This window comes from Cyrtonyx montezumae, unplaced genomic scaffold (assembly GCF_038088225.1).
Source record: "Cyrtonyx montezumae isolate F1298 unplaced genomic scaffold, pur_monq_1.0 scaffold_8, whole genome shotgun sequence".
In the NCBI taxonomy this organism is placed as follows: domain Eukaryota; kingdom Metazoa; phylum Chordata; class Aves; order Galliformes; family Odontophoridae; genus Cyrtonyx; species Cyrtonyx montezumae.
Window position 1 is genome coordinate 104,554,239 of NW_027072089.1, and position 27,589 is coordinate 104,581,827.

The 27,589-nt window shown below is 41.2% G+C and overlaps 1 protein-coding gene across 2 annotated transcripts in view; it reads right to left on the bottom strand.

The window, feature by feature from the left end:
* The window catches only part of TGFBR2 (transforming growth factor beta receptor 2), a 58,940-nt gene extending 33,198 nt beyond the window's left edge, over window positions 1-25,742 (bottom strand). For both annotated transcript variants that reach the window (XM_065753688.1, XM_065753686.1), the window contains exons 1-3: window positions 25,663-25,742; window positions 25,260-25,462; window positions 350-500 (exon numbers count right to left, since the gene is read on the bottom strand). In XM_065753688.1, coding sequence (XP_065609760.1) covers window positions 350-500; window positions 25,260-25,462; window positions 25,663-25,682 — 374 coding nt within the window. In that variant the 5' untranslated portion in view covers window positions 25,683-25,742. The remainder of the gene's footprint in view (window positions 1-349; window positions 501-25,259; window positions 25,463-25,662) is intronic.
* Window positions 25,743-27,589: the final 1,847 nt, after the last annotated feature.

The following is a 27,589-nucleotide window of genomic DNA, read 5'->3' on the forward strand; positions in this document are numbered from 1 at the left end:
ACCAGTCATATCAGCCAGTTTACTGTGAAATCTGATGGAGCTGGTACAGAACTGCCTTATATAAACAGACAAACAGAAATAAAATCACTAAAACATTTTAAAACAGATTTGTCATCTTCAAGGAAAGCTTAGTATGTTGAGTGAAAGTAAGAGCAGGAAGCGGTATAGACAACCTAGTGAATTGGACTAGATGATCTCTGGGGTTCCCTTCCAACCCCTTCAATTCTGTGATTCTGTGTGACTCTTCAACAGCACAGAGATTCAGAATAACACAACAATTCAGAAAAGTACTAAGTAATGATGAATGAGGTTGTGCTCTCTTCCCCAAACGTACAGTGAAATAACTTACCACACAGCTGCACAGACTTCATTATTCTTCTCACAAATAGAAGTGATGTTGCAGTTGCTCTTGCACTGATACTGGTTTGAGCACGTTGTTGCTTTAATGTCACAGAATTTGCATAGTCGGGGCAATTGCAGTCCATTTTCCTTGCTTCTATCTACAGGTGACATATTTCCAGCAAAAGGAAAAAAAAAAAAAAAGAGAATGAATCTCAGTAATGGTACACTATCAGATTGTGTCAACGCTCATTAGGAAGATTAAGATTTCATCAGCAGGAAAAATTCCCTCATACCTTAAATTAGAGAATCACTAATCTATCAAATCGCTAATCTATCGCTAACTATCAAGTTTTCTTTTTTATTTTTTTTTCCCAACAGGATAAGTGCCACACTGTCAAGAATGGGATGATCAAAGCGAATCTGAAATGTGAAGTCCATGTCTACAGACTTCAGAGGATGCAAAGGCTTCCTTGTAATTTGCAGAATGCAGCTTAATCTGAGGCCGATTTGCACGGAGAGAACTACTCTGCAGTCATGCACTTGCATTATTCACAGGCAGCGTATCGGTCCCTTATCTTCAATATACTGCATCACTGTTTGGCACAGTAACTGTGGAGACCATGGTGGGAGTGTGCATCAGGTGACTGTCATTACTATGACATGGATCATGATGGATTTTGCAAGATTGTCTTCACTAACCTGAGGCATAGCCCAAGTGTCACCCCTAATCTCACTGCTGTTTGCAAAGAAGAAACACAGAGCTGGAACTGGCTGTCAACCTAAGTTAGATGGTATGTCAGATGGTATGGGTGAAGCTCATGCTGCCAATGCAGCAGGGGATCTATGGAGCTCACGTGAGCTGCTGTGGGTGGGTTCCTGGGCTAACTCCAGGGGTCTTAATTGAAGCTAACATGCAATGACAGGCTCTCTTGTAGGATTCTGCATTACGGAACAGCTATGCTTCTACACCCAGGCTCTGAAGAGATACCTGCTTATGTGTTGCAAAAGTTGTAGCACTCTCCACCTCCTACAGTGTATGAGCAGTAAAGGAGGAGATGTTATTTATTCCATTTTCATGAATTTCAGGAAACATATTTTTAGTTCAGAAGATATTTTGAAAAGCTAGCATGAGTGTAAGGAACTGAAAATGCCAACACAAACTGTTTTCTGAATTTAAAATGAATATGCAACTTTATCTTTAGTGGAGTAGACTATTTTACAACACTTTCATTCTGACTCACTTTGTAATATATTTGGACAAGCAGGCTGAATCACTTGATGTTAATCCTAAGATTCATGTAGCACTGCTCTTTTCTTACAGCCACCCGTGCGTTACTGTCCATATTGCTCTCTATGGGCTAATGTTGCTAGTCAACCAACAATAGACAATCAGGCATTCATAATGCATCCTTGTCTCCACTGTTAGCTGACTGATCAGTTTCTGCACTGTTCCCACCCATGCCAGGTCTGCCAAGTCTCACCCACTGGAACAAACACAAAGAAATATGTTTAGATCTCTTCCCAAGGAGAGATCTCCAAACCAGGCAGCTTGATTTAATAATAAATAAATAAATAACCAGGTAGGGAACAGCAATCCTCCGCAAGGTCACAAACACTGAGTTCCTAAGTTAGAGCTGTATAGGCTTTAATTCAATTACTAGCAAAAGGCTAGGTATTAATGGACAGTTTCTTTCTAAACAGGTTACATTAATAGTAAAAGCTAATGAAGTTTTAGGACTTCCAGAACTGAATGGACTTTTCTCCCAAAAATTCTTGTAACAGAGGCTGACAATACAGTGTTTCTGTTTCCACTCCCCCGACAGTTCATGGTATTGGATAAACTATTCAAGTACACAAACTCTCTTGCATACTTCAGCATCTGATTTGAAGAGGGACTGCAGTTTACTTCCCAAATATTTCTCACATTGCTGGTATTGGTATACTGTACGCTGCTACAGTTTGGCATTGCCCTCTCTGACAATCCATTCAGTTCCAAACTAATTGGGTTAAAGACACATTTGACCATTCCCTATCAGACTGATGCTGAAATCAATCTCTGCAAATGTTCTGAGATGAAATGGAGCCATAATGCTAACATCAACATCACGCTCTTCTGATTACAGAAATGCTACCAGATTTTGACGACTTAGAGGAAATATTAGTCTGCTTCCAAGTCACACAAACTCAGGTTTGCCTCTAATCAATAGCATCTTTCCTGGAGAATGGGAAGTTGGTATGGCTCTTCCAAAGAAAATTTTATTCAGTAATTCCCTAATGTCCCTACAAGCAATGACCAGCTCATGACCATCAAGATTACTCCTCTTCTGGTGGCAAACTGAGCATTAATTTGGTAGTTTATTTGAGTCTTTAAAACTGCTTGACTACCCCCTTACCTAGCTAATACGATGGGAGCCAACTTCTCAAGTCTTTCTCCTGTTCAGACGAGCAAAATTACATTAACACTGTGGACAGAAGCAGTCTCACATTTTTCTTAAAAAAGAAAAAACAAACAAAAAACGTGTGTGGATATAATGGGAAAGTCAACAGACAAAACACAGATTTGCACGTCTGAAGGACAATGTTCTAAAAAGTATGCCTGCTTCTTATGTTTTTTTTTTCATCTACTCTCCAATGTTAGTTTCCTTATTTTTACTTCTTATTTTGACTTCTGCAGGAAGTCTATATCTAGCTTTCCTTGCTTCTTTGTCCATGAAGACTGCTCAAAAAAGACAGCAGTTTCTTGGCCATGAAGATTTCAGCTGACTGCTTCACTATGTATCAGTCATCATGGTTAAAACGCATGGAACATGCAAGCCAACAACTGGGCTGGACATTATGGAAGGGGCACCACAGCAGCCACATAGGAAATAGCAACACCATGGCTTCTGGTGGAGCCAGACTAGTGGGATAATACATTTACTTCATGGTTCACTTCTTTCTTTTGACTTCTCAGGCTCTTATAAACCATATGCTTCACCTCAAGTCTACTTGACTGTCTTGAAGTTGTTTGCCTTACATCTGTTCTTCATAGGCCTGTGAATTTCATTGAGATCTCAGTCTATAGCTTACATTCTTCTTATTTTTAATGATTTATTTATTAATAAATCATTAAGGCCTTAAGGCCTTTCTAAAGTCAGCAATATTTAAACAAAACCCAAACCACCACGTTGTCTTTTGGGGAATACCTACATTGGAAATTTTTATTTATGTATTATGATGCACTTCAGAAATATTTGTCAATTTCTCTCACTTCTATCTTGTAAGACACAATTACTCCTACCCAGTCCCTCTGGTACATGTATACATATAAAACAGTGGTTCTGAGCAGACAGATCTCTTTTTAAAAAGACATTGCTGAGGAAGATGCTGGGATGAGAACTTAGATGCTATGAAGTAATTCCAGCTAACACTGAAAGTTTCATATAAGATTTCACTCCACTATATCATGGAAATCTGCATGGAGAAGGATGCTTTTATCAGAAAGAAGGAAGATGTCCTTGTTCCACAAAGCAGAACAACTCCATGGCCTTGCATCTCAATGGTTGAGTAGCAGTAGAAGCTCTGAAGAAAATCCAAACTGTATTAATCTTCTCATCCAACATATAGACACTAAGTTTTGATAGAACAATACTATACACAACATCTTTTTATTTATTTTTTGCCTACCACTTCCAGTGCACGACCCGTAACCTCAGCAGAACGTCAATATGCACAATGAATCACAAAATTGAAGTGCTGTTGCAAAATCATTCTTTGTATTCCAAAAATGCCTTATAAGTATTGATGATTCAAGTGCAGAAGAGTGTTGAGGAAAGAGTGATCAGAGCTTCGTTTTTCATGCCTGGAAACAACCTGATGGCTATTCTTAATTATATTGGTTATGTTCAGTGCAGTAGTACAGGGAAGGAAAGAGAGTATCATAATCAACTCTAAAGATTAAAAAATCACGAGTCACAAAATCACAGGACGAGCCAGAGAAATTACAGAAATAAAATAATTTAGAAAAAAAAATCCACCAAAAACAAACAAAAAAACAAACCTTCAGGGTTTTTATTTTATTTACCACTGTTGTACTCTTTGCACTTGAGTAATGCTTTAAAACTTTGGCCACAAGCAGGAGGGTTGGAAACCTACTAGCTTACAAAATCAGAAGTTAAAAAAATAAAAAAACATTGCAATCCAGAAGCCTAATCTTCAAGAAAATATACCAGCTATTGTATGACAAGATAAAATCAGAGGATTTGGCAACTCTGCAGATCACCAGGTAACTCCCATGGCAACACACAGGGATAACCCATGGAGCAAGTATTTTCAGGTTTTTCAGCTGACACTTCTGAGTTTAATGCCATCATCAGCTGAAATGACTATGAACTCATATAGCTCATGCAATCTTGGATCATGATTTGGGATACAATCCTTAATCTCAACTATAATTTAGGCCAGTGGGACTGCCATAGGCACAGCGCTTCTGTGACTGTTTCAATTAACAGCAATGATGATTAGCATGCTAAGACAGCCTCCTTAAAGCCAAATATGAACAATCTCTTACATGCAACTAAAACACATCAGAGCAAAATCAGCTCCAGAAATGTTTAGTTCTCCATATTTAACTGTCTCTGTGGTAGGACTCCAGAATTCCATGTTTCTCTCTGCCTCATCCTGTATCACATACAGTCACAAATCCCTGAAGTCAGCCTGGTCTGGATGGACTAGCAAGTCAATCCCTTTTCTTCCTTCGGGTTTTTCAGCTTTCAGGTTTCCTTCTGATCTTCAGTCTTCCAGCCTAGCACAGTAGCTCCCTTAGTTGATGTCTAAGGCCATGCCTTTGTATGGTAAATGCACTTCTGTTTGCAAAGTGGTTGGGACCATTATGTTGCTCTCCTATCAGATCAAGCCTAAAAGGTTCTGCAAAGAACAAAGACCACTAATGTCCTTTTTGTGAATAACACAATGAATTAATTGGAGAAGATGCATATCATGGCTTTTCCCTATCAGGTCTTGCCTGTCACATGAAAGAGAAAAAAGCATGTCATGCCAATCAGATGGTAACAATGCTGTTAATGCACAGACACACATTCATCCCACAGTCTCATGACCCATTCTATTATAAATCAGCCACTATGAGATGGGGGAGACCATACAGTTAGGGCCCACAGGCCTTCCAATGGTGCAATGGTCCAATGGTGGACTGCAGCCTCTGCTCTTCAGTCATACCTGAGAAGTCTGCTTGAAACTGTTCTGGTGAGCTAGAACTAGCCAGAATAGTGTGGACACCCCCAGTTCAAGAAAGGAAGGCCACAGTAGAAGAACTGATTCACTACAGGAATGCCATTGGGTGAGCTACACTTAATTGTGGAAACCACTGTTTCCAACCCATAGAAGCAAGAACAGCATGAGCAGGAGAAAGCAAAACGAAATGGAACAGGAGGTAGAAAACCTCATTTAACTAATCTCTGCAGTGGAAGTACCTGGCTTTTAGCAGCATATGGAAATGGCAAAACCTTGCTTTAGGAATTGCTGCAGGCACTGACATGGAAACAGAATCATACCTGGCAGGAGTGAGGGGGTGGGATACAACTGAAGGAAATAAGGCAGGGAGCAGAACATTAAGCTGGAGATCTTGAGGATAAAAATCATTCTTGTATTTAAAGCATTAAAATAATGCTATTTTTATCCACTAATTCCGAAATGGACTAACACTGGCAGTTTTAATCATGGGCTGGGCTCCTCTCACTCATACAAGGAATGGTAGTGAGCTGTCTGCCTCAAAAATGCCTCAGAACTGAGCTAGCTGTCTTCAGCGAAATTACTGCTGACTGACATTAGTTCAGGTGAAATGACTGTAGCTCAGCACTGAACAATGAAATGTGATCATACTCTAAAAACAGTCAACAAGAATAAAAACTGCTGTGATGCTTTGGCTAATAACCTAAGTTTTTACCTGTAGATTTTAACTCACTGCTCTCTTCCACATTTTCTGTCCGCTGTCTAGCACTTCACGGTAGGCTACAATAGGCAGAACAAATGAATATTGTCTTCAGGCAAAAAGGCTGAAAAAAAATGTATCCAAATGATAGCTTCCCATAGGGCACTCAAAGGGATGTTTCATCTTCTGACTTTAACCCGCAGCCTCCCTAACAAAGCCAGTAAGCAGCACGGAGCACTGGAAAACGATACGTGATATAACATGAAGATCAATTTATACAGCTACGACTATGGGGTCTAGTTTTCCTGAATAATGCATGAAGTTTGGAACTTACTGGAAGCTGTCCTTGGTGGTTAACTCCTTCTGTGACTTCAGGTATATAGGAGTATCAAGGACAGCAATGCTCATCCAGTTCAGAAGATTAGGAGAAACAGCTTCCCTGCTTTGTTGGAGCAAGAATGATCCATGGTTCAGGACTGGCTTTTGCACAGCTAATTCTGACCTAACACTGATTCTGCATATCCTGCAACTTCACCTCCGTTGAAACTCTGTACAGTAAAAGCTGTCATTACTTCACTTGAAACATAGCAGAAAAAGGATAAACACTTTGGATTCATACAAATATTTTTTCAATGTAGATGCTCTGAAAATAGACAGTAGGTATTCAAGTATTAAATAGTTCTTTCTGTAATGCAGAAAAAAAAAAAAGTTTTTTTTCATTACAGAGGAGTTTGTGGGGCAAATTCCACAATATTTACACATACACAATTAAGAATACTTCTGGCTCAGAAAAACACAAATATGCCTCCACTCTCAACTACAGATCCTCAACAGAACAAATGCATGCTACAGAACCTTCCAAGTACCTTGAATGGAGTTTCTGAACCCTCCCACCTCTGTTTCTGCTTATAGAAACATGCTTCTCTGCACTCCTACCCCCTCAAGAGTCACACTGCCACCAATAACCTACTTGAAAATATGATAGAGATTTTCACTCTTCATAATGGCTTTGGGGAAGGTGAATCATTGGTCTTGAAAAAGCACATATTCCTTCCAAAAGCTTAGTTGTTTTTTCTTTTTTCTTTTCCCTTCTTTCTTTTACTAGAAGAAACATGCGGAATGTCCACTTGAAAGCCATTCAACTCTAATTTCAAGCATCTATTTATAAAAATTCCAATTTCTAACAGGGAAATTAGAGGGTTCACCCAGTATAGGTGGAACATCATTTCAGGACATTTGCCAATCACCAAGCTACCTCAACTAATCCAAGTATTCTAAAGAAACAGGTCTCGGCACCTCAGTTTATTTGTAAAGATGCTAAAAGGGCTTAGTACCCCATACAAACTGAAAAATCCATGAGACCATTAAAAAAAAGAAAAAAAAGAAAAAAAAAATTGTATTCTAAAGGTATCATCACTGCTAACCCAAAGGCACTACTTCACTACTAGTAGTAATGAATGTCCGTCTTGTGATAGCTGCTTAGTGCAAAGTTACAAGCTTCCTGCCATATTGTATAGCCAAATTCTGCCTTCATTGCCATGGACAATTGCTGTTGTTGTACCTGTAACACCCACAGCAAGTAGACACAGGGGTATAGTCCCTCTTCTCCCTTGCAAACAATTGCCTGGCCTGCTCCTTGCTGCAGCACTAAAGCAGGCAGCCCTCAGCTCCCACAGAACAATGCGGAACCAAAGCCACACTGAAATAAAAAATAGTAACGTATTTGCTCAGCCAAACACTCTGACACTCCTACAGGGCTTTAGTCAGTTAGTATCTGGCCTTGTCATGTTTAACTTTGCAAATGGCTTCAAATGACTTAGTGCTGGCTTGGCACCCTTGCAACACCACATCAGATTAACTGATCAGATCAAAGAGGTAGAAGTTGTACAGTTTTGTGTGCTGATCTCCAAAGCTTTTAAAAAGTGTGACTGATTTACCTCAATTTAGCCTGTGCCAGAAATAAGAACTATCCCTTGTGAAGTTACTGTGGCCTACTCAGTTACTTTTAAATCAACTGGAAGTTCAAGGTGTGTGAATTCCATATGCAGAAAAGCTTTCATAATGTACCTGAACACCTGCAGCACTTATAACAGAAGTATGGAAGCTTTAGATAGCTGTCAGAAAACAAACTCTTCCAAATGCAAGACGGTAGTGGCTTAAAGACTGACCTCTATGTTGACAGCATACAGTGACTCAGGTTGCAAAAAAACCTTGAAATCTTTCCTGAAGGACCTTCTAAAATCGCAGTTAACTCTTGCTGAAGCTAAGTTTTTGCTAAATATGTGTCCACGGTGCATTCAAAGGAACACTACAATAACTAAAATGCACAGGAAACTGTAAAAAATATTTTTATGTATCAGCTGCTATAGCTTATGAAGGGTTAAAACAGGCCAGCATATTAACACTACTCATTCACTCAAGAGACTACACTTGCAAACCCTCTCTGGTTTGAGACAAAAACCTCCACGGAAGGTCATGAAATACGTTACTTTGGGGGAAGTGTTTTATTTGCTTTTTAAAGTTGAGAAAATGAAGCACAAACATTTAAGACTGACAAACCACACAGAAAGAAAATTCCAAGTTACTTCTCACTCCCTCAGGCTCCCTTTCATACACCTAGGTTGCTTTGCGAATCATAAAATCTATCGCTGTTGTATTTGCCATTTCATTTTTTCATTTTTCATTTTATTTCTTTTTGGTAATATCCCCTTGAAACTACTGACACAGTTTCTGGGCAGTTTCTGGAAGGCATATAAGGCCATACCTATCTTCCCTCCATATGATGAATTTTAATGATAGGAAACACGGTCACTGCAATGTGAGCTACATGCTCCTTGGCAGTTCCTGAGTGCCCAGAGGGCTCCTGTCACGTGCAGCTTTCCACAGTCCTCAGCAGATAGCTCCTTTGGGATCCTAGCCTCCCATTTGCACTAACATCCTATTTTTAGTACCATTCTTTTTTCGTGCAGCAAGGAAACACATATTTTGAGAGCAACAATTGTCTGCCTCTTGGAGAGGGCCTCAGACCATTTTAAGAAAAATGACTGATTTCTTTCTTAAGCATCATGAATACAAAAGATCTTCCCATTTCCTTTCCTCTGTAGTGAGCCCATGCTGAAAATATCTGCGCAAACAGTCACAGTTTGCAAAGAAAACAGCAGTCCTGCTCACCTCCTTTGGTTACTGGCTCCCATCCCACATTGCACGTTCTCTTTCATCACAGAGGAACCAGACCGGGGGTTTGATTTGCATTAATATTCACCTCACTGAGTCTCCCTCCGCCTCCAAAAGGACAGTCTTAACCCAGAACCGTTCTCCAGTCTAGACAGCTATCTGACCACACAAACGCAACAAGGAGCATGATGTGATGAGTAGAAACCCATGGCTACGGCAATGGAAAACTGCATATTTCAACAGCAACACCCGGGCTGGTCAGCCCTGAGCACATGGGCCCATGGGCTGTGGCGCACTCAAAGCCTGTGTGCCTACTGTCAGGCTGCCCACTGTGCTACAGCCACAAGGAACATTAGGCTAGCTCAGGCCTGAGAATGGGCTGCTTTCAAACACCACCTGCTCTAAGACAGGAGATTCTGTAGTCCTTCTGAGCACGGAAGCAAGGGCTTGACGTTTCTCCCCAGAAATATTTGCAGACACCTCAGAACAGGCCCCACAGCTGTTCAAATCCACTATGAAAGTATGCAGGAGTTTACTTTAACTTTGCAGAGGACAGTGTATGAAAAGTACTTCTGGTGTCTCAAGTCAGTTACTGAGACCTATGGGAGACATTTGGAAAGACAGCTATCACTCTGCAACTTTACAAGCAGCAGCACACAGACTGCTATCAGAGGTCATCCTCACAGGATGCAGAAGGAGTCAGAGTAGTCTTGTTCAAGAACACATTTCTGAAGTGAAAGGGATATATAAATAGGACAAAGCACAGATATCCTTGATCTGATGTAAAATACATCATCTTGCTGCAGATCTGTAACCTGAATACAAAATAAAACCAAAACAAAACAGAACAGAGTTTAGCCAAATCACCTCAATTCTGTTTTGTTTCAGGGGAAAATCTGATGAACATTCGTCTGAAACTACCACTAGTCTAGGAAAACTCTCTGTCAACCCAGACAGAGGTCTTATCTGAATATGAGATTTTGCTCTGAAACTGTTGTTGAACTTCAATTCCCATCTTCAAAACAGCCTGATTCTGACTACATTTCTTTAAAACATACTTGTAACAGATTTGGTGCTTTAACAAATAGAAATGAAAGGCAGTCCCAAAATATAACACTGAATTGCATGTCATTGGGATGCATCTCTTCTATCTGTTGAAGGGTCACATTCAAAAATAGGGAATACTCCACAGTTACGTAGCACGTCGGCCCAAGTGACATTAGTATGTCATTAGAATATTATAGGTATAATGGAATGGTTTAGAGTACATAAATTGCAGTCCTACTGTTCAGCATTGTCTTTTCACTGTAGTAGAGGAATTCAAACTTGAGTACTTAATATTTTCTCATACATAGCTCCATATTAAGCTCATGTAACTAGCCCTTCACAAGTGTATCTTCTGTATCAACTGCTGGAAGACACTGAAGTCATGTGTTAGGGGCTGCTTTTTGCAGGTCCTAGACATGCCGAAAACAAGATCAGAACAATCTACACAGCTACGATTGGAAATGACCAAGCTGTCTTCAGCTCAACTTAAGCAAGGACGTACCCTGCATGGAGATAGTCTCTATCTCACGCTACAGAGAACAGTACAGATGTACATGTACTGCTATTAAATTAGACCACAATTTCTGTTATATTTCATAACACAACAATAAGTGTGGGAAGAAACTGTGTACACAAAAAGACTGACAGCTGCCCATTCAAAATAAGCATTTAAATTGATTAACCAGACAACTGCTTTTAAACTGGCAATCTTTATGCAGTTGCATGATTCAATTGGACTTAAAAATATTTGTTCTTCCAGGTAAAAGCAGTGCATTAGCAGGATTTTTTGAAAATGTGGCTTCCCAGCTATAATCAAACAAATAAGGAAACAAAACAAAAATGTGTTTAGGGCGCAAAATTTGCCGTTACAGTTTAAGATTTGGGGATTTTGTCTTAAGATTAATATAAAAAGAAAATTTACTAACGCAGAGATCACAAAAGGCTTCATTTTGCTTAGCTCTTTGAAGACATCTAAACTTAAGGAATACTCGGGAGATCTAGAATTTAAGTTAAGGCATATCCTCCAACAAAAGGATGCTCCTGCAGAGGTCGCAGTGTACGATACCATCCATGCATTCTGACAAAAATGAATCCTGTGCTATTTCTTTCTCTAGATGTGAGCACAACCCATCCTTCGTAGTCTATTTGAAGCACAGTTTCCAAATAAAAAGTCTCATTTAACAAATCTACATTCTTTGCACACACGGAGACATCTCTGTCAGTGTTTATGCAAACATGTTTATGGAGAGGCTCTATTCAGAGCTCCTTTTTTCTGTTAGGGGGCATTTTCCTCCAAGAAAATTATGTTTATGAACCATTTTGTCCTCACACAGTAAGATTTGAATGACAGATTCAGGAAAATAGTATGAAAAAGAAATTACTCTCTCTCATAATCCATCAGCTCAGCTAAAATAGTAAATCAGAGGAAAGTTAGACTCAAATGTAATCCTTTGAAAGTAGAATCTCTTTGAATGGATTTGGGGAAAAACACAGATTGTTCTCATATTCAGTAGCTTGGATGATTATATTTGTCTCTGTCAAGTTACATGCAAAGAAGCAGAGTAACAGTTTAATACCCTGGGGATATGTTCTCTTGATAGATGTATCTAACTTCCACAACATTTAATGGGAATTACATACTGAGCATGGAGAAAAGAGCACACACATAAGAATACACACTTTTAATGTTATCCAACCTTAGAAAAACTTCCTTTTGTTGATCTCTTTTGTAGAAATCCTACTGCTGTGGCATGCTGTTAGAGGGTAATCAGATTTCTTGGTATGGAACCTTCTCTACCAGCAAAGCAGCATTTCCTTTATCTGCCAAGGGTAAACTTGCTATCATATCCCCAGGTATTAGCTGCTTCTTTTCATGCATTTGCAAATAACTCCCTTCAACTACCTCTGGGACAGTGAATCAGCAACTGGCAATATCATTCTGCTGAAATAAGGGAAAGAGTAAGTCAGATCATTCGTGTCTATTTGTGCCTGACATTTTACTGGGCTTGATGAAAAACAAAAATAATGGTGAAGCCTGACAATTGTGAAATAAATACGTGTTTCACCCATAAGTGCGTCCCTTGAAAATTCATTATTTCCAAATCACAGGTGTGAGTAAATCATTCAGTTTACCATAAATTATTTCTACAACAGTCTCTTCTGTGTGTGTGCATTGTCCTGCAGGTAAGTTCTCACGTTTAAAAAGTTAGCACTGAGCACTCAAAAATCCACATGTAGTAATACAACAGTTCTCACTATACCCAACACATCACCATCTGTGCAATCTACTGTAGGGAATCTGCTTTAGTAGGGGAGGTTGGACTTGATGGTCCCCAGAGGTCCCTTCCAACCCCTATGGTTCTGTGATTACCCACCACTTGCAGCAGCCAAGCCTAGAAAGGTTGACATTACAGTGTAAGGTGAGGACATTCGTCCATTAGGCACAGCTCAGTGGGAAGGAACTTGCCAGTCTAAAATGTTTAGTCTACCTGCTCAAAGACGTGTCAGGGACTGAAGACTCCTCCACTTTGTTTATGATGACGCAGAAAAAAATTGTAAATAAACTCAGAATGTGAAATATACACATGGAGTTGGATTTCTAGGGTTTTCCTCTCCCAGTTGCTATTGATAGGGCCATTGTTTGCAAGCTATTGCTTAAGTAATTCATAATCTTTCACCAGCACTGAGATAGCATACACACTTGCAAGTTGCCTTACTTAGAAGAAACTCTGCAAGGAAGAAAGAAATCTAAATGTCTATAGATGTCTATAAAACAATTCCTTCTAATGAAGGAATTGTTTCAGGGAGAATGCTAGGAAGAGATAAGACAAACACAAGATCAAATGCATCAAGCAGCAGCTCAGAAGCAAACCTTCTACTGACTTTTAAATTTTCATCTGAGTGCCTCAAAGTTTCATTCAATTACTTCAAAAATTTCCTAGCAACTGAGAACTACAGAAGGCATAGGATGATACTTCATAAACTTTTAAATAGCACAGTTCACTTTTGGGAACAGAAGCAAACATTCCCTCTTCTGCAACCATGGGACAGAAAATGTCTACTGCCACATCTGAGTTAAATTCTCTAGAGATATTCAAGACCCACCTGTACGCCTACCTGTGTGACCTGGTGTAGGGAGCCTGCTTTGGCAGGGGGTTGGACTCCATGATCTTTTGAGGTCCCTTCCAACCCCTATGAGCCTATGATTCTATGAAATTTCATAGGAGAAGACGGTCAGCAGATGTTAATCTGTAACTTTTGAGTGCTGCTATGTCAAATTATACTAGCTAATGTTTAATGGCTTAGAGTCACTGAATGTTTCTAGATATTCGTGATAGCACATAATCATCTTTTGTCTAATGACCACTTACTCAACTGTAGAAATCAGTAATAGTCTGCAGGATGTCGAAGGGCTTCTAAGACATGCCTTGATCATTTTCATCAAATGCCAAATGGATTAATCATTTTTTCATGAAAGCACTATTTCAATAATTGCCATTCAGGAAGCTGTGTGTAACACAGCCATAGTAGCTGAACTACTCAGCATCTGTTTAAACATCATGAGCCAGGCTTTGTTATGGTTTCTGGTGTAACTGTTCAGTGATATGGTCAGCTCATTCTCTGAAGTTGTCATTTTCACAAATACTGCACTCATGTAGAACAAAACATGTTTTCAGAAGTGCTCTCACATGACAGAACAATTCCAAGCTTTCCAAACACAATAATATCTTAATTTATACCAGAGGGAAGTACTCTGTAGGAATGGAGACATTTTTTAAATTCCTTGGATGCAAAATTTTATAACATGCATATTTGAAATATCCTTCCAGTGGGTTAGTTAGCCACGTCCCTTAACTGTTTGTTACTTCTGGAGATGCTAGTGGGAGTTCTGAAAGACATGAGTGAAGGCCAGTCTGGTGGTGGTTACTGAATGTACAAGATTTCTAGGCTACAGGATCTCTATGTCAGGAAGTGCTGGGATGATTTTCCCAGTTTGACCTCTTTCAAGTGAAATCACTCTACCCAGCTATTTTTTGCATCAAGCTCTAACTCCCCTGTGTATGCATAAAAAGCAAAATCCTGCCTTGATTCAGAGATTCACATCAGGAAGTCCATTACAACCCTTGACAGGGCTCTAATCATGATATTATTCTCTTTGTTAAAAATGTGCACCCTGATTCTGACGAGATTCTGTTCACTCACAGCTTCCATTTGTAGGAATGGGCATGTTCACCTTTCATAAACTTATACTACTTCTCCCTCCCTGTAGAGTGAGGAAAAATCAAGTTAGCGCTGCTTACTGCTCTCCTACCCTCAGCTTACCCTTCTGGCAGAGCAAATTCAGCTAGGTTACACCATCTTACATGTGCCTAAAGGCAAATGCTCCCAGTTCCTGCTGTTTATGCAGTGTGTGGTATTTTATTAAGGCATGGCAAACTGCCTGCAGGTCTGACCAAATCTGTATCCAACCACAGGACAGCTCTACATACTGCTCCTAGTTCTTTCACTTTTTCTTATGTACAAAAATAAAAGTCTGTCATTTTCAAAAGCTAGGCAAGCATAACATTAAACTCATACTTGAAAATACTAACAAAGCAATACGGTTCCTTAGTCAAACAGTAATACCTCCTTCCTAATCCACTGCAGGCCTAAAGACAGTAGAGTGGAAACTACTACTCCAAGCAGAGCTATCTGCGTGTCAGACTGAAAAGCACAAAATGGAAATTTAAAATGAACACCAACTTTTAAAAGGAAGAGTGATGACAGCATTGGCAGCAAAACTACTCACACTATGCAACAGCTTCAAAAGACAGGTGTCAGTGTTTTCTATTTCTAGATGTGTGGTTATGATAGTGGTAAGGCTGCCTTGCCACTGACCTTCAAGGGTAAGACATTTCAAATAATTACTGGTTTGCTACCCACCTTCAACCATGAGAAAGCCAGTATGTTTCTGACTTCAAACCACGAGTAGGAATGTGTTTGACAATCACACTACATGTCACCAGAACAAAAGTTGACAAGTCAGGAGAAGTGTGAACTGGGATGAATCATGAATAATATATATGTGGCCAACAAGGGGAAGAGTTGGGCCTTAAACAGACAAACACAGCTTTTTGCCCTCACTGTTCCCTGGCATCTCAAAGCACACAGTCTCTTAATTGCGGAGAAATGGAGTGGGGGGAAGAGTGAATTCTATCTTGTTGATCTCTGCAGTGGATTTGGGCCTGACAAGGGTTCCTGGAGGGTTATCATCCAAAATTTCTGTTGAGAAACAACAGCAGTTATGACTCTCTTTGAACTTGAATTTCCCATTCACAATAGACTAGTATTGAAACTTCCTCTTTTCATTTCCCACAAGTTCTATAATTGTCTATAGAAACCATAATTAATGCAATGTATTTATTTTTTATAGATGTTAAGCAGAACTAATCCAAATTGTGTAAATTCTAGTACGAATGACCATTCTGAAGTTTAACAGTAGACTAACAATTACAGTGAGTGAAACTCTGAGACACTGGAGATCTGGGTTTGTATCTCCTAAAATTAATGAGACTGAGCCCTGGTTTCTTAATTCTCTGCTCACTCCTTTGACTAAGGGTCAAGATGCAAAAACTGTTCAACTCCAAGTCACTAAGTTTTGTCTCCACCTTCCACATAAGACAAGGAACCTCTAAATTCTCCTAACACACATAAGAAACAGCTTTCATACCTAATTCATATAATTTGAAATCTTCCTTCTGGGTTCAGGTACCTACCTTTTAAACAATGCAAAATCTTCCTATGCCTGGCTACTCATTCTAAATCTCATGCCCTTGGATCTAACTGATTTAATTTGAATTACATTTATACCTTCTCTCATACACATTAAAAGAAGGAGACATGAACATGTGGAAAGCTCTTCATGTTGCACTAATATTCATAGCACTAGAATGGCCTCAGGGAAAAGTGGGAACAGCAAAGCCCTCAGCCAGGCAGAAACTTCAAGGCAAAACTGTAAAATGTGAGAACTAAAGAAATGTGCAAAAAGGAGTTAACATAAAAGTAATGATGAATAAACACTTTCTGTTTGTGTTCTCATTTCCAGAATTGTTCACCCATCTTTTCCACTGAATATCTTCCTATTTCAATCATTCACAAGCAAGCAGAGAATATGGCTTTAGTTATAACCAGACCATGTGGTATTGCTGCTTACATGCAAACTTGGGCTACACCAGCTTTGCAAGCCTGATGGTCTGGCATTGTACATACCAGATGAGAATACTATAAATGCAATAAAAAGGATCAGCTTCCCAGATTTTTGACTTAAGGCATTCCTTTGTGGTAAAGTTGGGTGAGGAAATGGAAGAACAGACTGAGAGAAAGGGGATATTCAACAGCCCAGAAGTATGTTTTTGGGTACCTAGTTACTTTGTGAAAGATGCAATAAAGGGGATTATAAAGTCATGACTATTACATGGTCCTCTGTGACCTTTTCAAGAGGATGAGAAATGGTTGTTTCCAATCTAAAAACAGAAAAAAGAAAAAAAAAAGAAAAAAAGATTCTGTATGTAAAGTCTCTTTTTGTTGTGCTGTGAACTCCCTGGAGAGAATTTCAGTCACCCTGCAGGGGCTGGAATAGTGAATGAATCCATCAGGGAACAAGCTTTCTTCTCCTCTGACATGCTTCGGGGGACCACCCGCACATATGTCAGCCCTGTCCCTGCAGAATGCTGCCCCTACAGCCCTGCCCAGCATCAGCCAGCAAGGATCCTTCCACACCAGAGAACTCATTGATGAAGTTTAGACACTCCCAGGCTGAGAATGGCAGGACTATGGGCCTCCCACTCTCCAGGCAAAGGCTCTAACTGCTGTAGAAAGAGGAAGCGAAATGGTGAAAAGTCAGTAATGGGAATGGCAGAGAGGTAGAACGTACACAGCAGGGCAGTTGGCCAGCTGCCACAGCAGTCACTGCAGCATCATAGATCCCCTTGTATGCCAGAACAAAATGAGAAGGGTAATTGTTGCACATCTGTAGGCAGAACCAGCTAATGGAAACAAAGGACCAACAACCTGCACATGACAGCTCTTCTCTTGAGATCTTTGTGGGCTCCTGATCATAGATGGACAAATTTGTACTGATCATCAACCTCATTAATTTCTTCACATTAGTGAAGCACACTAAGATTTATTTCTTTATTCCTGTACTCCTATGAATTTGTCAGGAAGAATGGATACCCTGGAGTCACTACCTGGTCCTGTAAGAGACAGTTGCAGAGATAGAGGAGTGTTCTCAGAGCAGACCAACTAGAACATAGACTTTGGAAGCAACTCAGTGCTGGTCGGATGCTGAAATCTCCTATATGATTTTATTATTGTTCCATTTCTTCACTTATGCAGTGAAAAATATCATACTTAATCATGTATATTTTTACAATGCAGCATTTTTTAAGATAAAATGTGAGTAAAATGCAGCCTATGTAACCTTGTGCTCAGAATAACAGAAGTGCTACTCTAGATTAATTAGCAGCTTTACACCAACTTGAAATGAAATAAATGGACATGTTGCTACACTCCTTCCTTTAGCAATGACCTGAAAATTGCTTTGTGGATACTGAATGTCTACTGATAGAATATTTTAAGAATCATATTTCCCCAAACAGGCACTTCAACAAACAGAAGTTAATCACAAACACTGCTCTCCTGGAGCACTTTGGAAGTGCACAAGGTACGTTAAGACCTGATGCAACTATGACTTCAGCCACAGCTCCCAGAAAAGCACATGGAAGTTAGTTAGGACAGCCAGGCAATATTAAAAGCAGGGCAGCAATTTTGTAAAAAACAAAAAGGTTAAGAAATTTTGACTCCATTTGACTACTATGAGTTTTCTTCAAGTGCACAAGGACTATAGCCCATTGCTATTCAGCAGCCTTACATAGAGAGTTCAGTATCTGAATTGCTAGTTGGACCTCAAGGATCAGAACAGATCGGCATCTCAAAATACGTAAGAATTCTGGACAGCTTTCTGCTTCCTTCCCTGAAAATAACCAGGAGTCATAATCCATTAGTAATCATCTGTGGTCTGTTTCAAAGTTCATTCCTTTGTACAGCAACATTAAAAATGTTCTTATATTAGTTAGCGAGATGAAATCTACAAAATTATCGCATTAGCATTCAAAAGCCCCAGGCACAACCTGTCTGTGCCAACAGGTGATGTATGCAATGTGCTTACTACTCCCAGTCTGTGCTGCAGAATCTAGAGCAGCATTAAAAACAGAGTGAAGCGACTCACCTGCATCTCACGGCTGAAATACCTAGACTTGAGAGAACTTCGGGTTAGATCCTGGAAAAACTCACTGAACCCCTTTTTCCTTCTGCCAATAAAATGAGTACCAGCTCATTCATGACTCTTTGGGATGAGGTCTTAAAATTAAAACATGCATCTGCATCACGAGGAGTTTGCCCCTTAATTCTTGTTTCCACTTTGCTTCCTTACTAATTACAACAGGATTAGCAGCTGATCAGTGATAAAAGGAGGCTTCAGTTTTCATGCAGTTTGGGAAATGTACATGACTGCTTTCAAATTAAAGGCCTGGTCTTGATGAAAAATCATTCCTCTTGAACATTTCTCTTCTTTAGGACCACCTATCCCCAATCAATTAATCTCCATCCTCCCAAACTCCCCTCCCATCATTATTCCTGGACAAAAATCCTTACTGATTAATTGCAAGAAGACTGGAAACACTTCCTTTCCCTTGACTGCCTGAAATCTCTCCTTGCTAAAGTTCTGAGGACGTCACAATGCCCCACTCAAATTACTCTTTTGCTCCAAGAAAAAGAACCAGATCACTCTGGCTCCAGCACGACTGATATCACAAAAGCCCCCTCAAGGGAATTACAGCCTCATAACATACAGTTGCCTATTATTTATTATATGGCCAGATTCTCAACTGGTATAAATCAGGGCAGGTCTTGCCTTCAACAGAGTAAAGCTGATTTATGCCAGCTGACAGTCTGGTCCTGCATGTGCTCCACTTGCACAATGCTAGTTTTTAAAAGAGACCCATTAATGTGCCCTAGGCACGTAAGAACCACTCTTGGGTCTTTACTTGGAAAATGTTGCTCTGAGGACTAACACTGTGAAGCCTTCCCACAGCATTCTGAGTATGCACTGTTCAAATTCACTTGCTTTCCTAACAGAAGTCTCTATGCCCTGACAGAGCCACTACAACCTCGGGAACACAAGATGGATTTTATAATGCCTTGGCATAGCCCAGGTTTGTAACCAAGTTTAAATGCTGAATTAAATTGAGCCCACAGGCATAGCAATGCAATATTTTGAAAGAACTGATCAAATGCACAGGGGGCAGAAGCTACCTTTCAAAAGCTGTATTACTGATGACTATGAAAAGACAGAAAGAATGTGGCAAGACTTTCAAATCACTAGCTGAACTCCAAGCTAAAGCTGCTTCAGAAGTCTTTCGTTTCCCTTAAAAACTCAGAAATCTCCTTAAGGAGCAGGACAACTTTTGCAGTCTTCAGCAGATTTGGGCTGAAGTACTTAGGTACAAAAAGAATGTAGGACATGGAAGATAGCATTTTGATAGCTCTGGTTCCAAATCACCTTTTCACTCTTAAAGAATGTCACTGTTGCAATGTTCTGCCCTGCTCTAAGATAATGGATGTGAGGAAGCAGACTCCTTTATCCATTACTGAAATCTATTAATTTCAGTGGAATTTCTGCTAAAATACTACTCTGGATGAGTGGGGAATTTGGAATCAGACTTGCTAGTAATGAAAACTATGGTTCTCTGCCTGACACAAATTACTGAATTCAGTGTTCATTATGAAACAAAGACTTGAAGATGCCTTTCATTCTGTGCAATGCCATTCCCACCAAAGGAGGCAAAGACAAACACATGGACACAGATCAACCTAAATAATACTGGCAGAAAAATGCTTTTCTTGACCCGCAGAATACTGTAACATTTCTTATATTTTGATATTCGTGACCAGAGTGAAACAAAAGTCATTTGAAGTGGGGTGTTTGCTCATGCATGCAAGATCAGAAAAGAGACAGCCACCCAATGTCCAGGAGACAGAGGATAGGGGGAGCTCCAGATTCAGATGTTTGCTCTTAGTCAGAGCAAGCACTTGATTCTGCTTTCGTTTCATCCTCAAGCAGTAATTATTTTAATTAATGATTAATGATGATTTATCTTTCTTCCAAATCAGAAATCCTGCCATGGACTAGGAGAAAAAAAAGAAAAAAAGAAAAAAAAAATTATTTCCTGATGCAAGTTTAGTGGAAACTGGTACATTTCCACAAATTGTTTCAGTTTTGATAAATCAGCATTTTCCCATGAAAAACAGTGTCAAAAGCTCTCAACCAGCTCTAATTCTAACCAGATTAACTCAGGGATGAATGCCAGCAGGAAGCTCTTGCTAAATACCAGTTGTTTGAGCAAAGGAAAACTACTCCTTCCCCTGATGATCTTCCCAGAGGTGAAAAGGCTTTAAAACCCATATGAGAAAAAAGTCAGGTAGTTCCAGCTCTAACAACTACAATCGCATTCAAAGCAAGAGAAAACAAAACAAACTGTATTTTAAAAGTGCACAAACACTGACAAAGCAGCAATTTGCGTTTCTCCTGCTACTGTTCATGATCTTGCTTAAAACCTGAAACAGTTGTTTAACTTTGTAGCAAGACAAACAAATGGACTCAGGAATCCACACGGACAGCAGGGGCAGTCCCCGTCATACACGGTCAAATTGAAATTCTGCTTAAATCTCTAGAATTTAAGGGATGAGAACATATCATGCAATGTCTTCACCAGCAGAAACAGAATTCAGCATTGCGTGATGAGATGAACTAGTATTAATGATTAATTCGGATAAGTTTTCATCACTTGTTTTGTTCTCTCTTAAACTAAACGTGTATATTAAAAAATCTGCATCCTTCTGTGCAGCAGGATATAAATCGTATTCAACCAATGGCAGTTCTGCCAGTCTGTCTTTATGCCAAAATCAAGCAATACAATGAAAAACTAACCACTGAAGATTTAGGCGTCCCATTGAGAACCCAGTCTTGTAAATATACAGTACCAACTCTCTGCTGACAATGGCACACAGATCAATGCCATTTGCCTCAACTACAGTGTCCTGCCACACTGTTGGTCCATTTGACCAAGTCTGCAATACTCTGGCAAAGCAAGCTAATTAATGTCCCAGGGATGTGCCCCTCAGCAGTCTCCCCTGAATCAAAGCGCTTCCACGTGGCAAAAGAGATTTGGTTGCACAGGTCCCACTGCCTCAGGGCTCACCAGATGCAGAGGGGATGTGGGCACATCCCTTCTGCTCAGCAAGGACCCTGGTGCCACAAAGGCAGGCGGGAACTTCAACCTCCACTGAGCCATCAGTGCTGAACTCTGCGCAGCCAGTGGGGAGAATGCACAGACCTCTCACGGGTCATCATGCTAGTGATGCTATTTCTGATCTATCTGACACAAATGCATTTGGTTATGCAAAACCCAAGTCAGTAACCAGCTGGCCCCAAACAGTTGGTTTTGCTCATTCTTGCTACCGCTAAGCAAGGCACAGATCTGAGGTTGGAGCGACAGTGACACACCGTGAACACTAGCAAAGTGTGCCCAGACATCACTGTGAGAAAAAAGTCCCTATACCATGAATGCAAAAGTACAAACTTAAAAATATCTTGCAGAGGAAGTATAATCATGGGAAACTCCAACAACTGGTGCTACAGTGAGAGCTTACTCTTCCCTCCCCCCACTGCAAGAGAAACTCCTTTCAAGAAGCCTAGTTCTGAGAAGAAGAAGAAAAAAAAAGATTTTTTTACCTTTGCGTGTCTGTCACTATCTTTGCTCCTAAGGTCACAATCAGACTTCTCATCATGACAACTTTTATCAGCCAGCATTATGGCACACTGTACCTTCAAAATGGAAACAATTCATCCCAGAAAGGAGTATCTGATCGTGAAGAAATGCTATTTGGCTAAATGTAGGTCATACAATGATTAGTGTTTATAAAATAGAAGGAAAAATTACAAATATGAAAAATAGACTATTCCACTGCCCCATTCTTTTCTTTTTTCTTTTTTTTTTTTTTTAATCGCTTTTGAAATAGTTTCAGGAAACCTATAAGCTACAACTCTATTGATGGTAATGGAACTATATTCATTTGCAGCAGCTTCATATCTGGCTCATCGTTTTTTGATAGAATCCATTCCCATATGGAATTCACCACCTGACTGTTACGAAGTATGTGCTAAACAGCTCAATATAGCAATTAAATAGAAGCGATTTTCAAAGTCTCAGGTATAATATTCTCAGAATTCAAAGATATCTCAAAAGAAATAGCAATAATATGTGTTCTCCTATTCCTCTCCTGAAATAACTGGAAGTTTGCCACAGCTTTAGTGAGGGGTCAGGAATACACTTACAGAGTTGATTGTGTTACAAACGTGTTCTGCCATGTTTGTTCTCATACCCCCTCATGAAACTATCTGGAACTCTATATTTGTTTTTATTTTATTACTACTAAACCAACAGACTATCATGTGGCTTTTAAAAGATAAGGAGACAGTGATGGAAGTCAGTGCTTGGATGAATGGTAAAATTTTGTCCCAGATATAGAGAAATAAACAACTTTTACACAGGTTATTCCAAAGCACAAATTTTGTTTTTTTTATAACCTGTATACAAATTACAGATTCATATCCACAGTGGTGTTGCTTTCTTATATTGCCAACTGCTGCTCTGCGCTGCCATTTATTGACGAAACACTCAACACAGCATTCACAACCACTAAAAAAAAACAACACAACACCCAAGCAATTCACAATCTACTCTTTGGAAAAAGCTCCGATTGCTTTTGTTTAGCTCAGAACATCAGTACATCTCTTTCAAAGCAAACACTTACTGCTGGATTTGCTCATGAATTTGTCATTTTCTCCATAACCTTTACGGGAACGTGCCATCCTTGTCTAGTATATTGTTATGAAGAACATTCAGATGAAGCCTTAGCTGGAGCTCCAGTAACCTGCTCACCACCAGGGAGCAGTTGGTTAGTAGGCACACCTGAGAAGTGTGCCCTTCTGGGACCGATATCTCTCCTGCCCCATCCTTGTGGAGTTATGGATAATTACAAAGTCAGTGGCTTTTCTGTCCTGTTTTGTCTTCCTCAAACAGCTAGCAGCTATACTTTTCACTTTTATGACAAATAACAAGGAATATTCAAAGTTCAAGCTCTGTGCCCCCAGTCAAACCCTTGTTTCTGCCCAACTGGTTACACGAACAGAAACCTAGAACAATTATTAAACTGTCATTTTCAAAAAGTTTTGGAGCTAGAGATTATCTGATCACAGATGAACTCTGTTTTGTAGACAGCAAATAAAGATCTCTAGTGGTTGAGTGAAAAAAAAAAAACATAACAGGAGGCTAACAAAAGCAGGGCTTTTAAAGCTTTGTGTAATAGGAATACACAACAAACGTAGGGCTGGTGTCCAAACAAAAGCCATTCCTAGACAAGTATGATTTATATCAAGCAGAGTTATAAATATATATCAAAATCAACAGGAAGCCACACACTTCAAGTTTAAACCAGTAACACGGCTGAGTCCTGGGACACCACAGAGCTTCATATGCCCCACGCTTACATGAGTAACTTTGCAGGAATGTAAAACCTGTTGATTTTGACAGGATTATTAACAAAGCATGAAGTTATTCATAATGTACACAGCCACTGGCAGTGACTAAACAAGAGCTATTTAGTTTATGTTATTATGTTTTAGTGACCATGAATGGACCACAGGAGATAACTGGAGAGCCCAGAACAAAGTCGGTAGAAGCTCAGGTGTCTGTGCGTCTTACCTGAAGGCTGAAATCACAAATTTGATATCACATGACACCTCAAAATGTACTTAATACTTCAAAACTGATTCAGGTTTGGTTTTTGTTTTTTTTTAGGTTTGCTAGTTATGCTGCAAAATGAGTTAGGGCCTAACCCTGCAGGTACTGTACATCTGTGGGTAGGTGTGGGTAGGAATGAGATGAGCTCTTCAAGGCAGAGATCTGGTTCTCGCAGCAGCACTTGAAGTTCTTGGTACATTCCAAATTACCCTATGAAAACTACTGCAAGCCACAGCCTTAAAAAACTATAGAACCCTTCATAATGAAACGCCAGAGTAAGGGTTGCAAAGTGTCATTAAAAGTAGATCTAATGCACACTTTTCAAGCACCAAGTGCTGCTCCCAGTCCCGCTACCCACAACCACGGCTGACTTTAGCTGCAGGCACTGACTCACGTGTACCTTAATCCCCTGGCACTTCACGCCGACCCCTCGGCTGCCAGCCGTGCCCGTGCAGAGGCCTCAGCTCGGAGAACAGCGCCTGGGGCCCCGTGGCACCCGCAGTCCTCTCCATCCCTGCATCCCTCCGTCTGTAAATCCGTCCCTGGGGCAGCGCCCGGGGCCAATCCCCGGCTCCAGGTGCGGGCGCTGCCCAGGGCCAGCAGTCAGCTCCCGCAGAATAGGACCCGCTGAGCTTCCTGCCCGATGCTCACTTTTCTCTCCCCTTTGGTCGCTAAGCCTCTCCCTCCGTCTTTACTTTCCAGGGGGGCGAGAAACAACCGCGTTCCCCCGCTCCTTCAGCTTCAAAACGTTCTCAGCAACTAAGCCTTCCTCCTCCTCCTCCTCCTCCCCCGGCGGTGGGCGCCCGTCCTTCGGCCCCAGCAGCTGTCAAGCGGGAGCGCGGCGCCGGGGCCGGCCCGGCACTTACCGCGGAGCAGCGCGGGGCTCGAGGAGCCCACGAGGACCCAGAGGGACACGCGCAGGAGCAGCGGCCGCAGGCGCGGAGGCATCGCGGAGCCGGAGCGGGGCGAAAGAGCCGGGCCGGGCAGCGGGAGGCCGCGGCGGGGCTGGCGGGGAGCGGGCTGCGCTGCTCGGGGCTGCGGGTGACTCACTGAAAACTTCACTTCGGCGCTGCAGGGGAAACAGGAAATCTTAAACGAACAGCTGGGCAGGACTTTCTTACAGTAGTTCCTTCTCCCCCCCCTTCCACATTCACGCCCCCCCCTTCACAACGCTCGCTCTTTTTCTATTTTTTTCTTTTTTTTCTTTCTTTCTTCCTTTCTTTCTTTTTTTCTTTTTCTTTTTCTTTTTTTTAAAGCACGAAACCTCACCCAGTTGGGGTGTCAATCATCTGCCAGAGGACAGCCCCTCGCAGGTCTGGCTCTCCCACCGCCAGCGGGGCCAGCCCCGACGTGCAGCCCGGCTCCCTGCGCCCGCCTCCCTATAGCGGAGACCGTCCGCGACTCCGGGCCCCGATTCGGGCTCCGGAGCTCGGATTCCGGCCGTGCGTTCTGCCTTCGGGCTGCCCAGCTCTCCTCGCTGTGTCCCCGTTGCCGTTACTGGCGATGGTGCTGCAGCCCGCGATCCCCCCCGCAGAAGGGCGGTATGAAGGATGACCAAGAACCCCAGATGAATTGCAGTGGGGCGGCACGGGAGGTTGAAGTCAGGGTAATAACAGGAAATGTTCGCACAGACCCACAGGCCTGGCATTCAGCTTGCAGATTCTGAAGCAGACAACTTGTTACTTGTCACCCACCTCCTTTAATTTTTTTTTCTTTTTGTCTTTTTGCTCCCAAATGGACCAGACACACACTATTTGATGTGTGTGACACAAGTGATATTCATCTCCATTCCTCACTCCAACTCCATTGACTCTTTGACACAGATTTCTCCAAAAAGAAGAAATTGTGCATGGTGTTCATGGAGCAAAAACATGCCTGTGATGCCAGCTTAGCATTTCGAGAGACCAGAAGGAAGCGTTGGGCCTATCTCATGGTTAGGCTGAATAAAGCCCAAGCCTTGTGCCAATATAAATCCAGCCACTGGATAGCCAGCAATTGTCTTGAGACCCGATTTGATACCCAGAGCCTTCCTTCCATTCCAAGTTCAGTGGCACTGATGGAAAGGTGAATTGATACACGTGGGGATAATTTTAGAATGCCTGTTCAACCATTGGTGATTCACTTCTGTTTCAATGACAGCACTGTTTAGAGGTGCAGATTCAAGTATTTTAGAAAAAAAAAAAAAAAAAAAAGCCTGAGCCCTCAGTGAGTGTATGTGTGATCACGCTCTGAATATCCCAGATTAACTCTGTATGAATTTGGAAATGTTTGTGTAATGTATTTAATTGGCCTATAACAGACATAAAAAATCTCATTGTGATTTTATGTAAATTTGGTTTTAAAAACTCCCTAAATGCAGATTTTCACAGTGCAGACCCTGTTTATTGTGCAAATTCTCATAAACCTCTCCACAAGCATTTTCCTCGTCTTCATCCTCATTAAATACAGTCAGGATTCAGGCAGGCACAGTTGCCACCTTCCAACCAAAGGATGGAGAACTACTGGACTTGCATTGAGCACAGATCAGCGCTGCCCCTCCACTCCCTGTGAGGAGCTGCAGCCCCTCAGTTCCTCTGCTGTGGGCTTAATCAACCAAGGGAGATCAGCTTCTCCGTGTATGAAGTGAGAGGTCTGCTACAAGTGACTTCAGAAGCCTTGTTTTTCCAAAGGAGCATTGCTTTCATTTCCAGATGTAGCACATGCAGGGGACTGTGTTACAATCACCCTTTGAAAATGGTGGTAGCCCACGAGAATGGTGGGTCTTACCAGCAAATTTGTTATTGGAAGCAATATATCCTACCTGGATAACCTGGATATGTCAGCCTGGAAGGTCAACAGTATCCTAAGCTGCATGAAAAGAGGGGTGGCCAGCAGGGAGAGAGAAGTGATCCTGCCCCTCTGCTCTGCCCTTGTAAGGCCTGATCTGGAGTACTGTGTTGTACTGAAAATTCTTTACTCAGAGCATGTTGAGGCCCTGGCACAGCTGCCCTCAGAAGCTCTGGGTGCCCCATCCCTGAAGGCACTTAAGGCCAGGTTGGATGGGCAGCTTGATCTGATGGGTGGCAGCCCTGCCCATGGCAGGGAGTTGGAGCTGGGGAGTCTTTAAGGTCTATACCAACCCAAACCATTCTATGATTCTGTAATCCTATCCTCAGTAAAAGACTAACTGTCACAAAAGTCCACACAGAAGTCAATC